General features: G+C 37.9%; 1 protein-coding gene across 1 annotated transcript in view; it reads left to right on the forward strand.

The window, feature by feature from the left end:
• The window catches only part of FBXO3 (F-box protein 3), a 34,585-nt gene extending 19,173 nt beyond the window's left edge, over positions 1-15,412 (forward strand). Inside the window, exons 7-15 of the mRNA XM_009637071.2 lie at positions 1,071-1,234; positions 3,796-3,910; positions 6,490-6,694; positions 7,877-7,922; positions 10,394-10,478; positions 11,319-11,441; positions 11,860-11,975; positions 12,372-12,562; positions 14,370-15,412. Coding sequence (XP_009635366.1) covers positions 1,071-1,234; positions 3,796-3,910; positions 6,490-6,694; positions 7,877-7,922; positions 10,394-10,478; positions 11,319-11,441; positions 11,860-11,975; positions 12,372-12,562; positions 14,370-14,495 — 1,171 coding nt within the window. The 3' untranslated portion in view covers positions 14,496-15,412. The remainder of the gene's footprint in view (positions 1-1,070; positions 1,235-3,795; positions 3,911-6,489; positions 6,695-7,876; positions 7,923-10,393; positions 10,479-11,318; positions 11,442-11,859; positions 11,976-12,371; positions 12,563-14,369) is intronic.

The following is a 15,412-nucleotide window of genomic DNA, read 5'->3' on the forward strand; positions in this document are numbered from 1 at the left end:
ACCTGATGCCTTAGAAGAGGAACTTGGTGTGTGTATGGGGGAAGTTGGGGGGGTTATAGGGCTTTACTAAGGAGAACTGGCTCTGAGGTCAGTTTCTGAGATGCTGGCTTCTCCGTAGTCAAGAAAAACTGAGTAATAAAGGCTGTAGGTAATTTCTACAAACAACATTAGGAGGGTGAAAATATGCTGAAACCTCTCTCAATGCTGAGACATAATTCACTTTGAGGTTTTTTCTTTTACCTCTTTGGTTTGGCATTAGTTTATCTAACTTCCCGATACAACTTAAATTACTTTTTCCCCTCAACTCTTCTTCAAGAAGTGAGGTTCTTCTCTCCTTTTTAGAGCTAAAGAGATCTTAAAGGCGATGTCAAGACTTCTTAATTGTTATATTTTTATTTGGGTGTACGAAGCTGTACTAAATCTTTTAGATTCAGCTTGCTGATTAGAGTTTGAGGAGTTGGAATATACCCCAACAAAAAGATGCAAAGGCTGCTACAATTTGGAGGCAAGCAGCCTTTGTCAGATGTTAGTCAGCGCTTTTTTGGCAGCCTATCTTCCCATAGCCTGCTGTTGTGCCTGTGAGGAGAACTGAATATGCAGTAATGTCTTGAGAAACTGACTTTCCAGATCAGTGCACAGAGTTCTCATTTGACTCTCTGGTTTACTCCTTAATCCTTCTTACTGGGTAAATAAAAGAGTTTGTGACTAATGCAGGAGATCAAAAAATGTGATTCGTTGGAAGGCCGCCTCTGTATATGTGTGAAATGTGATCTCAATTAGCTATTCACCAGTTCTAAGATTTAATCATAGACAGTGCTCTGTTTAAAGGAACACACTTTCTAAATTTTCCCCTGATACTAAGTACCCCAAATGTTTCCTAATTCTGTGCCAAGTTGCTGTTGAATAGATGCCGGAATTAACTGAGTTCGTGTAGCTTCCCATGGCTCTAAGTGTTCCTGGCTTAATATTATGCATAGCCTTTCTGCCAAATAACAAATACTAATTTCTTGGTTTTCGAAGTCAAGCTTTTTAGGCTGGTATTTGAACTTGTTTTCTTCATGTCCACTTAGAGAGGAAAAAAGTCAACGAAATCAGAGCTGGAAAGCCATCTTCATCAGTACCTACTCTGACCTAGGAAGATACATCCGATACTATGCTACGTTGAAAAAAGCCTGGGATGACCTAGAGAAATACTTAGGACAGCGGTGTCCTCGGATGATTGGCTCTTTGAAAGGTAGGGTGTGATTCCTGCTTTCTCTAGCAGGTTGGCTATCGTGACATTGTCTGTTACTGTTTCACACTGCTTTCACCCTAGGTGTGTGCCTCGATTACTGGAGCCCTGAAAGTCAAGTAGATGTGCTTTTCCTTTCCCCTCCAGTAAATAAGTAAATCAGACCACATGTATAGTCCTTGCCCAGTTACTAGTGATCCATAGATTAAGATTTCTCTTCAGAGAAGAAATCAAGATTATTTTTTTTTTCTAGTGACCAGTCTATCTTTATCTCTGGATAGTCAGGAAATGAATACACTTTTACTGCTTTTGTCTTGGCTTGCTGTGACTGATTTTTTTTCTGTTTCTTTATTACTATTTTTTAGTTTAATAATCCCATTACTTCAAATACCTGGAACCTGTTGGTATGATTTTATTTGTGAGATTTTCTTAAGACCTAATTAAAACACTTCCACATGAAAACAGGCATTTTAAACTAAAGCCAGACAAAAAGGAAGTGTTTTTTTTTATCTTCTGCAGGTCTTACTGTGTTCCTCTAATGAAGGTAAATTAGTGGCTGAACAAGAATTTTTACTGTTTTGGGTTTTTTTTCCCCCCTCAAGATTCTGTTTTCACATTAAGTTTGTGTTTTGATAGTTGTAGTATTTCCAGTGTTCTGGTTCATAAATCTTATGCAGCAAGACATACAGCAAGTTTGGGCTTTTCTGGTATAGGCACAAACCAGCTCTTACATTTTCAACTGTGCTTCAGTCTTCTGTATGAAACTGACTGCTAGACCAAGATGTTTGATTTAACATTATCTGTGAAATTTAGAGAAATTTATAGACAATGATCTCTTTCCTACATAAACCTTGCATGTTTCTTGGCTTGCTGGATAGTGCTGGATTCTTAAGTTTTGCTAAGTATTTGTGAATAACAGAACATGGTTAGAACTTAATACTTACTGTTTTCTTTAAAAAAAATTTGTTCTGTTACTTCTGAGTGTTAGTGAAGGAATGCCTTTTTAGGAAAAGGCTGACAGGGTTATGCGTAGCCTGAGCTCTTGTCTAATGTAGGCCATAGTACCTGATGTAGGTATCCATGCCTTGATTTCTCTAACTTCCTTGCTGCTCTATTAAAAACACAGACTTCACTCGGGTATACAGAATCACTGAACTGTCAGTCAAATATTTTGTTAATAAAATGGAAAGTATCTGTGTTGGAGGTGTGGAAATGAACAGATTTTACCACAGTTTTACTTGCAAAATCCTCCCAAGGAATTTGGTGCAGTGAAGCTTCTCTTTGTCTACAGAAAGACAAAAATAAGTTTTAAATGATCAATTTCCATGCTTGTATAGTGATGGCAGGTTTCATCAGGAGCTCTTCCATAACTTATACCTTTTTAATACCATTTGTACAAGATCTCGTTTCAATGAATTGTTAAATTATGCCATGTAAATGAAACCGATAATGAATATTAAAAGAGTTTAAAAAAAAAAAAAAATCACCCAAAAAACCTTGATTGGAACAGATCATGTAGGCCACCCAGTTGTTCTCTGGTAGAAGTGAGGGTGCCAAAACCCCTTGAAGTGTGTGCGGAGGTGTAAGAGTAGTTACTCCCCACCCCTTTCTGTTGATGATGATACAAAAATCCCCTTGTTACAGCCCATTTATTGCTTCAAATTCTGGGTGCATGGTGGCTGCAGCCAACATTTCTTTGTTGCTGATTGGGCTGGAGACTGAAAGAAGGAACCCTTAGAATGATGAAAGAGTAAAATCAATATTGGCTAAAAGTTTTAACTGGGAGTCAGTCAGTTAATGACAATATTGTGTGGGAAAGGTTCATTTCATTTTATGAATACTTTCTGCTCAGGTCAGGGCTGTTAAGGTTTTGCTGGATGGAGATTGGTGCTGTATTAAGTAATCAGTTAATGTAATCATCTTCCTTTCAAATTTATGTAGTATTCATTCTGTGCCACCTAGCATACAATAAAGTCACCAAATACTGATGTGAATCCGTATTCGTTTGATCAAGGCACTTATAAATTCTATGCTTTGTATTTAAAATACTTGATTTTTAGTGATTTCTGGCCACTAGCATGAATTTAATCAATGGCAGAATCTTGAGACCATGATAGCAGACAGCTGCATCCCCAAGTTGGACTGAATTTATCTTGCTTTTGTATGTCTGCTAGTTCACTTTCTCTGAATTATAAGTGGCAAAATACTTTGAAATACATATTCCTTTTGTCACAGCATAAAAAAACATCCATAATGCTAAGGTTGCTGCGGCTTACAAAGAGAAAAAATTCTCTTGGCAGTTGAAAACATGCTGTTATGTCTAGAATGTAGCTAGGTTTTGCCTTATTTCTAGCCACGCAGCTCTGATGAAATGATGTGAAATAAAACTTTAAAGGAAAGGTCTTAATGCAAATTCTAATACTCATCTTTGTCAGGAACAGCAAACCAGGCACTTGGGGGCAGAGTAGTGAAGCAGCACTGAATTTGAGAATTTTGTAGGAGCAGCAGTTCTTGATTCCCCTTCCAAAACTGCCACTTAATACTCTATTTCTTTTTGTACACAGAGAGTGTGCGGGAGGAAGATCTAGATGCTGTGGAAGCACAAATAGGTTGCAAACTCCCTGATGACTATCGATGTTCATTTCGTATTCATAATGGACAGAAGCTAGTTGTTCCTGGGTAAGGAGCGAAAATACCGAGTTATTAATTGCTTTTGTGTTTCTTGGATAGTTTATTATTAAAAAGATAAAATGTCTGCTGAACAGAACAGATGAAGCATTTAAATGTATTGTAAGTGAGTGACCGCTTGAAGTGACACTTCTAGGGTGGGCTGTCTTCTAGTCTCAGAAGTAATTGAAAACACAGTGTAGATTTCCAATTGCTCAAATTACTCTTCAGTCCATTTTCCTAATGAGAACCTTTTTTTTTTTTAATGTAATAACTAAAACTTCCAACTGTTAGACTTTTAATCACAGCACTGCAAGTTGCCAGGTTCTCCCCTGAAGTTTTGCTTTGTGTTACACAAGTAAATGAACCTCTTGGACTCTACAGGTTTCATCATTTAATAATTTTTCTCTTTAAAATGGTTAGGGAATAACTTTCAAACCAGGTAGTTCTTTCAAATGGAATCAAAATGTCAGTTCTGCAAATTAAGGTTTTTTTTATTAGAAGATTTTACAATTTTATGTGGTTTCAGCAATTAAAATCTCTTTTTACATCAAGGTTAGAAGGCAAATGACAAAACATTGCTTCCTATCTTCCAACTATAGAAAAAGTTAGCAGGTCAGCACTTGATGAAGCGCCACAAACATTAGCAAAAGATGGAAAGCTAGGGCAAATCATTGCAGTCTCTGTAGGGGGCAATGCATTCATGTTGCTTTACCAAAACCTTCACTAGTAAAGGAGGTGCAGCTTCCTCCAGTTCTAGTGGTGTATGTGCAGAAGGAATAGGGGAAACAGTTTTATGCAACCATAAGGGTGACTTCTAGTTCTGTTTCTTTTCTGGGAGAGACTTTTTTAGAGAGGAGATAGGTGCCCTAGTTCTGTAGACTTCAAATGGAGCTCTGCAGCTTGTGTGCTTCCTGCTCTTCCTACAACAACTTTTTCACTCCCACAAAGCCTCTGCTGTGACGACGTGCCTGTGGAAGGGCTGTTGGAGCAGGCATAGGCCTTTGGGCATGCCTTTCAGCCTGAGAACTGCCAGAGAACACAGTCCATTGCTGTGACCTCAAAGCGAGGGCCTGAGCCTTACGCACAGGTTGAAAAACCTTGTTGGTGAAATACTGGGGGACTAGTTGTGTCTGACATGTGGGACCCTGCAGCAAGAAAGGCTGCCACGCTGCGAGGGGAAGGTGTGGTCTTACTACTGGGGACAGGCTTGCTTTCTTGTGGGAGATGAATACTGGAAAGGTCAGGTGTAGGTAGTGGAAGTCTGTGCAGCAAGTTGTTGGCATGTTAGGTCAGAAACAAAGGAGATTCAGGACTAATTGTCATTGTGAGATGCTTCAGGTTTCTGTGTTTGGATGACAGCATTGCTTTTTAAACTGTAGAGCATGCTAATTACAGACAAGACTACGTAAGGAAAAAGAGGAATGGAACCTGTTGCCCAGGGTGGGAGCAGCTTATATCATGCTGACGTGTGGCAGCTTGCGCCTGAGTCACTGTTTTCATAACACCAGTAAAAGCTTAGCATCTGCAAGAGTTTACATCTGAGAACATCAGTGAAAGGCAAATTAGAAGGGAGTACGGGTGGGGAGGTGTACATTACAGGTTTGTGTACTCCTGTTACTGCAAAGTGCACTGCTGTAGTGTGTGGCCTTGTAGTTAATTACTTTGATCATGTTAGTCCTTTTTATCATGCTTCCATTGTCTGCCCCTTTATTGCATTGAGTGTAGGTTGCTGGGGTTTTTTTATTTTCACCCTAGCTCTCATCTAGCCCAATATTCATATCCATGTTAACCTCAGCTTCCGATGCTCACCTCCATTCTTAATCTGTTACGTATTTCAGATTAGTACTACTTTTTTCCAAATGTATATATTCTTTTCTTATGTATAGAGAGGGTCCTTTTACTGTCTTTGATGTCACTTCGTTATTGTCAAAACCAAGCAAATAAAAAATCCCATCCTTTGCTGTGATGCTTACAAAAAGCTAGAGGAAAACATTAGAAAGATAGTTGATGGTCTTGGCATGTCATGCTGATCAATATTGTCTCATTCTTTCCTTCTATGTCTGCTTGTGTCTGCCTTAGTTTTTATACTGAGATTGTAATCTCTCTGACTCAATAGTTATTTTCCTTGTTTACTTCTCAACCTTTTCTCCAAAGCATAAAGCACGTTGCTCACTGTAGTTTTGATCAATGACTGTTACTATAGCAGCTTGGTGTTCTAATTGAAAAATCATGGATGCTTTGACAGTATTGAAATGAACTTGCAAAAAACTTGAGATACGGAGCGCTGGTTATTAGTATGGTAATTGCAGACATGATGGGAATCACCAACACGTTTTAAAACTGTGCTTTGGGATGCACAAAACATACAACAAAGTGTTTATCTTGGAGCCATCAAGCCTCCGTTTATGAAGGTTGATGTTCTGAACCAATAACCTAGTTCAGCACCTGGATATTAGAGTTGGACTTCATCTAGGTCTAATATGCATCTAGAGCATTGATAGAATCAATGCTTAGAAAAGATTTAAAGCTATCTTTGCCTTGTGACTGGTTATCTTCTGTTTATCTTTTTTTTTTTGTCATCTGTGAAGTTTGATGGGAAGCATGGCACTGTCGAACCACTACCGCTCTGAAGACTTGTTGGATATCGACACAGCGGCTGGAGGTTTTCAGCAGAGGCTAGGTCTGAAACAATGCCTTCCTCTTACTTTTTGCATTCATACTGGCCTGAGTCAATACATGGCCCTGGAGAGTGTGGAGGGACGAAATAAATACGAGATCTTCTATCAATGTCCAGTAAGGAAGATATGTTTATACTTGTGAATGTACTTTTATAATGATTGATGGTGTCCCTATGCATGTTATCAGATACCTGAAATATTTTACATAGTGTAAGGTGAATACTAAGAAATCACACTAGTTTGTTACTTGCCCTTGAGTTGCCATCTGCTTTTCATCAAAGCCCGTAAGTGGAACGGTTAGTAAAGGAAAGAAATTTATAGGAAGTTGTTAATGGCTGTAGCAATTGCTGTAAGTTCATGAGAGTGGACAACATTCATCCTTATTGGACGGTATGAAATTAATTTGCTCAAAGTATGGCAGGTATATGCTCTTGTCCCTGGTTTCTGTAAGGAAGAAAATCTTCTCCATTATGGAATATCAGCATCTATTATACCACCTCCCCCAGATATGTTAAATGTAAACTTACTACAAAAAATGATACCCTCTGGTTTGCAAACAGAACTTACCCTCCAGTGAAAGAACAAATTGCTCTTGAACAGCTACTTTGTAGAACATAATTAAGTATTTTTCATAAATCTTACAGCTATTTTAAGATAGGCATATTGTTGCTAATGAAGCTTAAGGATATTATACTTAACAAGATTTTAGCCCCCTCTCTCCTTATCCATGCCCTGACAACCTCCCCACCCCAAAAAGAAAGCAGGGCAAGTAAAGGGTGTTTCTTGTAAAAAAGATGGGGATCTTCATCCTGCTGTGAAGATCCTGGCTGTTTGTTTTCAAAGCATGCAGCAATGAGATTTCTAAGGAATGCCTTGATAATGCATCACTTGAAGGATGTTAAGATCTGCCTTTGTATTATGCTGTGTATTTAAACCTTCTGGATACTGCTTGGGAAATTGGAACATTATTTACACACATATTTTGATTCATCTGTGGACAGCCCTACTTGTTTCAGGGGATAATATGGTAGTGCAGGAGCTGGGATTGTTTAGCCTGGAGAACAGAAGGCTTAGGGGAATCTTATCAATGTTTATAAATACCTGGTAGCAGGGCATAAAGAAGTCAGAGCTAGATTCTTCTCAGGGATGCCTGCCCAATGATGTATTAAGCAGCCAGATTTTAGGTTTAGTGAATATAGGGACAGTATTTCCTACGTTATATTTCAGGTGTGGAATTTTAACCTTTAAAGTCTAATGCTTTCCTCCTAATACATCCATAACCTGCTTTCCCTTTCAGGACCAAATGGCTCGCAATCCATCTGCTATTGATATGTTCATTACAGGTAACACTTCAGATAAAACATTTTGCAAAATGTTTTAATTGCACTGTTTAGAAAATGCACGTCAGTATGACTTGAACAAAGCAAGTGTTCTAAATTTTCTGTGCCACTTGCAAGACTCTAGCCTACTCTAAAACATCAGCGGTTGCTTGAAATGAGATGGAAGTTTTCTCTGTTAAAGCTAGTCCATCTGTGTGTCTTGTGTACAAATCATTTAGTGTACCAACCTGTCTAACAAGATGAGCAACACCTTTAAGTTATCCATCATGGGAGTGATGTAAGCAGTTATTAAATACACCATCCAGGTGGACAGATTTTTTTTTTTCCCCCAGGTAGTTTTTGCAGCCCTGTTAGAAGTTGAAAATATTTTGTGGCCCTTCATGAAATCTAATTAACTATAAACATAGCTGCAGAAGAAAACCTTTCTGGATTTTTGATTTGCCTGATTGCCTTGTTCAAAGAATAAAGGAGGGAAGGTGAAAACTGCACAATTGTTGTTTGCTTATGTAGTAATCTGTTGTGATCATCTGTCTGATGTACATTGACTGGAATAGTGTTTTGACTATTTCTTTTCGTTAATCCACTAGAATCTGGTAACTATGGCTATATCTAAATTAATTCCCTTCACTCAGTGGGAAAGCAGATGTGTAATAAATGCACCAAAATTAATATTAAAATTTAGCCCTGCACATTTATTTGTAATATTCATATATATATCCTGCAAGAAACCACATTTGGCAATGCTATACCATTGCTGGTTTGGGTTGAAGGTTGTCAGACTCTTAGCTGTACTAATTTTAGGAAACCTTTCCATGTACTGATTGATTGTATGAACTGATTTCAATGTGAAGTAGTCAACCTGTCATCTGTTTTACAAAGGTCTTACTGCAGAATGCATTGCGTGCTTTAGAATCATCATAGGAAAGATATAGCAAAAGCTCAAGAGGTTGGTTACTTGCTTCTCTCCACCCGAGGATGATGTAATACTTTAAAGCTACTCTGTGGTGAACTGGTATTGCTGCTCAAGGTTGCGGCTTTTATGGAATTGAACCAATGGTGAGGTGATCTGACATAATATTTAAATGTATTCCACATGCCAGAAAGGGTTAATCTTTGCTTATTGCAGGGTGGAGGGGAAATTTCATATACAGCATTTATCTTGTCATTTTGAACGTGACAGGGTAAATTGCTCCACTTTTTCCATTCGGAATTACTTTATACAAGGTTTGCATTTTGTGGATTAGTGGTAGAAAGGACGATAATAAACTTGGAGTTCCTTAGACTTCCAAAAGGTCAAAGGACAGCACACATAGCTCTTGCTGAAAGGAAAAAGTGGTAAGTACGCTTAATCTAACAGGAGTGGTAGTACTTGATAACGCGTCAGAGAAGGTGAGGATAACGATTTCTTAGTATTTCAGCTAAAATCCAGTTTTGTATCAGTAATATTGACAAATAATTGAAGAACTCTGTACTTTTCTATTGAACTCTATATTGTAACGCTTGGAAGATGTATGACTGAGAAATTCTTTTATGGAGAGCTGGTATCTCTTGTATGAAAAACTCTTCTTTGAGAGTTAAATGTGACAGCTTGACTGTCTACTTAGAAACCAGGCAGTTCTTAAATAATAGCTGTAGGTGTATGAAAAGCTGTTCTCAGACAAGGGCTGTAAGTGTATGAAAATCCCACATTCTTTGGAATGACATACAGCCTTAGTCTCCTGGGTTTGTAGCAGCAGTGCGGAGTATGTCGATTTTTCACAGTGAGAACAGTCAACCATTGGAATAATCTCCCCAGGGATGTGGTTGACTCTGCTACACTGGACACTTTTAAGACCTGGCTGGACGGGGTGCTGGGCCATATTTAGACTGTGCTCTTGCCTAGAAAGTTTGGACCAGGTGATCCTTGGGGTCCCTTTCAACCTGGTATTCTATGATTCTATGTCTATGGCTTATCCCTGTTTTTAAGGAGAGGGAAATTCCGCAACTTGCTAGTGTGTTTCTTAGAAACTCTATTCATATGGAAACCTGCAAATCAAAGTTAAGCCCGTCAATCCAGCAGCGGGCTTGCACGCCTGTTGTACATAAAATAGTTGGAAATAGCTATACAAGTAGTACAGTCCACTATACTTGTCTTTCCCAGTCATAGCAGAAAAGTTATGAGTGGGAAACTGGATCATGAGACACGCCAACATTTGAAGACCATGATTATAATGTGAAATACTTAGCTAAGAGATTCTTTGTTTGCTGTGTCATTTCTGGAGTATGGACCCTTAACTCTTAGTTCTTGGTTGGTTTCTCCAAATGATCTGTGTTGGTAGAATGGACTGGACCATGGGCTGACTCATCTAAGTAAGTCTGAGAGTTTATTGTAAAAATATTAAAAGCTTTAAACTGTTTCCTTGAAGTATGTGTTGTAATGTGCTTAATGGTAAATTTCCCTGTCCTCATGAATACTTTTCTTCTTTGGCATCTAGGTACATCTTACTTGGAATGGTTTACATCCTATGTAAACAAAGTTGTAACTGGTGGTTATCCTATCATCAGAGACCAGATTTTCAGGTATTGTGACTGGGATTTGTAACCTCACTGCAAGGTTTTGATGCTTCTTTTAGAATGCTGACCTCTTTCCAAGTAGTTACGAGTATCTGATAAAAAAGCTGATGATGGAGAGAGGAGAAAGGGTGTGCAACTTATTACAGCTAAAGCTGTAAAACAGAATGCTTAAATAAACCTTTTTTTTTTTTTTTTTTTACAAGAAGCATCAGATTTTGTAACTTTGCATTAACAAGGACTGGAATTTTGTACTATAACTGATCTGAATCTTGGCTAACAACATAAATCTATTCTCCTTGCCATGAGTGTGCTGCTGCTGCAGCTAAAAAAGCAATTGTTTCAGTGAACTGGTCTCTAAAATAACACTGTTGAATATGTAAATAAGCAGGACTTTTCTGGCATTTGAATCTGCATGCACTTTCCTTCCAAATATAAGCAAGAACCTTAATTCTGTCAAACTGAGATGCTATAGAACTAAGTTCCTGATCTGTAAATGAATTTGCTGTAGGAGTTCCTAGTTTTTGTTTTTTAAATAGCCCAATGACACATCCTTATTAAACAAGCGTGTCTTCATTGATTTCAGATCAAATTATACACCCAGCTTAATACAAGCATTAATGGAGGTACAAAGAGATCCATAACTGCAAGAGTTTAGGTGATGAGGAGGCATACATCATGAAGACACTGCATACATCCTTTATTTAAATGCCAAATGACAAGTTAAGAATTACTTTTAATCTAGCACCATGGTGCTCTTATTAGTAATTAACTAATCACGTTACGTGTTTAGCTTTCTGTATTGAATGTACAGAGCTATTTGCAGAGTTAATGTTTTCCTTTCTGTAGGTATGTGCATGATAAAGAATGTGTTGCTACCACAGGAGATATTACTGTTTCTGTATCCACATCTTTTCTACCTGAACTCAGTTCTGTGCATCCACCTCATTATTTCTTCACTTACAGAATCAGGTAAAACTAACAACTCTTACAACACAGGAAAGACCTATGTAATGTTCAAAGGATCAGTCGTTGCAAATTTATGCACAGCATTTATAAATATACTAAAATGAATAGGACGTGTTCAACATGCTGTACTTTGTAATAAAAAAAATACTACATTATTACCTGGTCAGGTATGCAAAGTACCGGTCAAGTTGATAATTGGTAAAGTGGTGGGTGGGGGAAAGAAGTTACGGGTAACTCTTGGGATTTAGAAAAGGGGTAAATAACAATAGATAGTGAAGCAGAGGCATGGAGGTGGATCCCAACAACTGATTCTGTATACTTTACCCAATCTACTAGGAGAGAGATCCCAAGGATACTGAAGCATTTCTTAAAATGTGTGAAAATAGCTACATAACCATTAAATATGCTGTTTGGCTTCTAGAATTGAAATGTCCAAAGATGCTCTTCCTGAGAAGGCTTGTCAGCTGGACAGTCGATACTGGAGAATAACAAATGCCAAAGGTGATGTAGAAGAAGTTCAGGGTCCTGGAGTAGTTGGTAAGTAAAAGATGGCTTTGATGAACCCACTAGAGAGACTGTTGTTGTATTTAATGTACATATTATGAAAGCTATGTTATTAGCTGTTCATCATGGTGACAGAGGGTAGTAGTTGTATGGTTTGTATCAAAATCATTTTGTTGCTTGAAAGAGAGAGATGTGTATCCATCTGTTTTGTCTTTACAGTTGTTTTGCAAGGGATGTCTGAACATCTTCATAGTTAAACACTCTTTAGACAGTTCTTTAACATCAATAGTTGCTGAGAAGCATTTATGCATCTGCTGGAATGTAAAATGATTGGCCTGAATATGTTGTGGAGTGCAAGTGCTTTAGCAAACCGCTAAACTGGAGTTCTGCTTCAGTCCTTAATCTTGTCATCTAATATTTTACCAACAGGGGAGTTTCCAATTATCAGTCCAGGGAGAGTCTATGAATATACCAGCTGTACTACATTTTCCACAACATCTGGATATATGGAGGGGTATTACACCTTCCATTGCCTTTACTACAAGGACAAATTCTTTAATGTCACAATTCCCAGATTTCATATGGTGTGTCCAACGTTCAAGGTGTCTACGGCACGAATGGTAAGCGGGGATGTAGTTGTTCCTATCCTACATTTTTGTTTTCCTCTGACCTCCTGTTTTCAGAGAACACTTGGATTAATTTTAATAGGACAGTGTAACTGTGTTTTTAAACTCCAATGTCAGGTCACTTTTCAGTTTTGATTTTTTTTCTTGAAAATACCTTTCTCTTTCAGAACCATTTCTCAAAAAAAAAAAAAAGTCTAAAAGTATCACTCAGTCTGAAACTTTGGCAATTTCCCATTTATATGAATTCTTTTCAGTTTCTGGAATGTTTATCAATAAGAAAACACTTCTGGAGCAAAAATTACAGTACTGAACGGTATGCAGATTGATAACTCCGTACAAAACGTGGTCCAATTAAGACAAAGTCTAGCGGCTGTAGTGATCTTTGTAGGCAGTTTGTACGTTGGTAAAGCCATGTATCCTCATTGCTTTGACATGCAATGCTACCAGTTTAATTCAAGCCCCTTGGCCCTGGCTTTCATAGGACATCATATACGGCTGTGGGTCTTCCTCCTCAAGTCCTCCCCTCTGCCTGATATCAAGGGCAAGCCTGGTTGTGTCGGTGAGATCAGGAGCCCTGTGGGTTCTCTGTAAAATGTGACCATTCTGTCGGCCTGTGTCTGACCACAGGTGCCCCTCAGGATGCACAGGAATATGTGTGTGTGTGTGTGTGTATGTGAGGGCATATTTCAGAGGTCTATCTGATTATGCAGACTACAGCAGCATTGTTTTGCTTGTTTTGTTTTAAGGAGCGATCTCATTTCTTAATTTGTACCTAGGAACATGGCATGGCATTAGCTGTTTGGATTTCATAGTTCTTTTAAATACTTCATCTTGGTACGACCACACTGTCATCTGTGTTTTAGCCGTAACAGCATATCTACTTTCTTCAGCAAGAAAAGTTTCAGTTAATGACAATGATGTTTAACGGTTGGACTTAATGCTCTTAAAGGTCTTTTCCAACCTAAACACTTCTGTGATTCTGTGATTCTATGTTCATTGGTCCTCACTGAACGTGCATTCCATAAAGTCTCTTAATGACTTCACATATCAGTGAAGATATTTCATAAATAAAAAAAATGTAATTTTTTATTTTTATATTTAAATATTTATTTTTATATTTTAAAAAAGATAGCTTACTGTTAATTATAGTTTTAATTTGGAGATTGCAGGTGAACTGTGTAATTTCTTCCTTTGCTTTGGCACATTTCGACAAAAATGCTTTATTTTATCATGAGCATAGCCCTTATTTAGGGGCTAATTCAGATAGAACTTGAAGTTTTTGTGTGAGCATCAAGTCCTCAGGGGTAGACATCTACTTGGACACTTTCTCACATTTTTCAAGGGATTTGAGACTCTCTCATCACCAGCAGCTCTAACAGTAAGTGCCAGCAGATGTCGTGCTTCTAACAGAAAATGGCATCTCTTAACTCGTGCTCACGTTTATGGGAGCTGTAACCTCCTTCCATTCAGTTCACTGTAAAAAGAATTTGCTTTTCTCTTTTGCCCTACCTCTGTTTTAAGGGTAGTAATGACCCTTTTTTTTTTAAACTACTCATATTAAAAGACAACATAAGCCACCAAGAAAATTGGTACAAAGACAAGTAGTTTCACAAAATGATCTCTCTTGCAAATTAAACTTTGTGATTGTAAGGAGCTGGCTTTAAGACACAGAGCACAATGTCTGTTTCAGCTAACTGACGCAATAACGCAGACTTTGGATTTTGCTAGGCAATCGTTAGTGCTTTCTTATAACTAGCTGTAATAGAAGATTTTAATTAAATGTGGATGTGTTTTGTATTAGGAAACAAATCATAATGAATATGTAGTGGATGAAGATGAAGATTCCACAGACACTGACGAATATGAAGATCGACGCAGAGTGTTGGACATTCCTGCACCTTCTGGACGCTGCCCACGTCACACCTGATGGGATTTTTTTCAAAACAACAAAAAAAACTGTTTTCAGAAGCTGAACTCTTTGGGGCTAGTGCATAAGAATATTTCTGACTATTGTAAATGAACTTCCTGTTGCACATCAGGGCAACTAGCATGAATGTTGGTGCCAGTTCTAATATTCATCAGAGTATAACTTTTGGGGTTTTTTTCCTGGTTTGGAAGTGGAAAGGGGGCTGGGAGGGGGGACTGGAGGGGAGGGAGGGAGAGAAAGGTGCTTGGGCTTTGTGCCCTTTTTTTCTGAAGTGCAAAACAGCTTGATAGTCCGAGGTAATCATATCTTAGATTTTTAAACTTTTGCCTATTTATGATCATATTGCAAATATGGTGTGGGGATTTGTTTTTATACAAGCATTTAAAATTAGCAATAGACAGGATGGCAAAGAAAGGTGTATACTATCGTCTTTTCTCATGAGTTTCCACTCTTGGTAACTCCTGCTAAGAATGAAAATTGCCATTTGGTCTGCGTGTCCCACTTGGGTGAGATCAGGTGCTCTTATGGTCTTTTTTTTTTTTTTTTTTTTTTTTTTTTTTTTTTTAATATTATTAACATAGAAGCACCAGAAAATTCTGGTCATCAGATGCATAAATTAGGACTGAAACTGGCCTTATTTTTAGACAATCTGTCTTTCAGCTTAATTTCATGTTAAGTGACTCTGATTGGATGATGCCTTTTGGAATGTAGTGTACGTGCATAATCTGCCACTTGGTAACCAAGAAATTTCTCAATGACTACGAAGTATGAATTTGTGAATATGTTTTGAGGGTTTTTTCTTTATATGATGTTTGCTGTTCAGACTTTGTCATAGGTGACAAATTTATGTTAAAATACCATGTTTCCCTAAATCCTCTATGGATTTTTGTAACTACACCTGAATAAAAAAATAAAAG

Source organism: Egretta garzetta, unplaced genomic scaffold (genome assembly GCF_000687185.1).
Source record: "Egretta garzetta isolate BGI_Z169 unplaced genomic scaffold, ASM68718v1 scaffold454, whole genome shotgun sequence".
Lineage (NCBI taxonomy): Eukaryota > Metazoa > Chordata > Aves > Pelecaniformes > Ardeidae > Egretta > Egretta garzetta.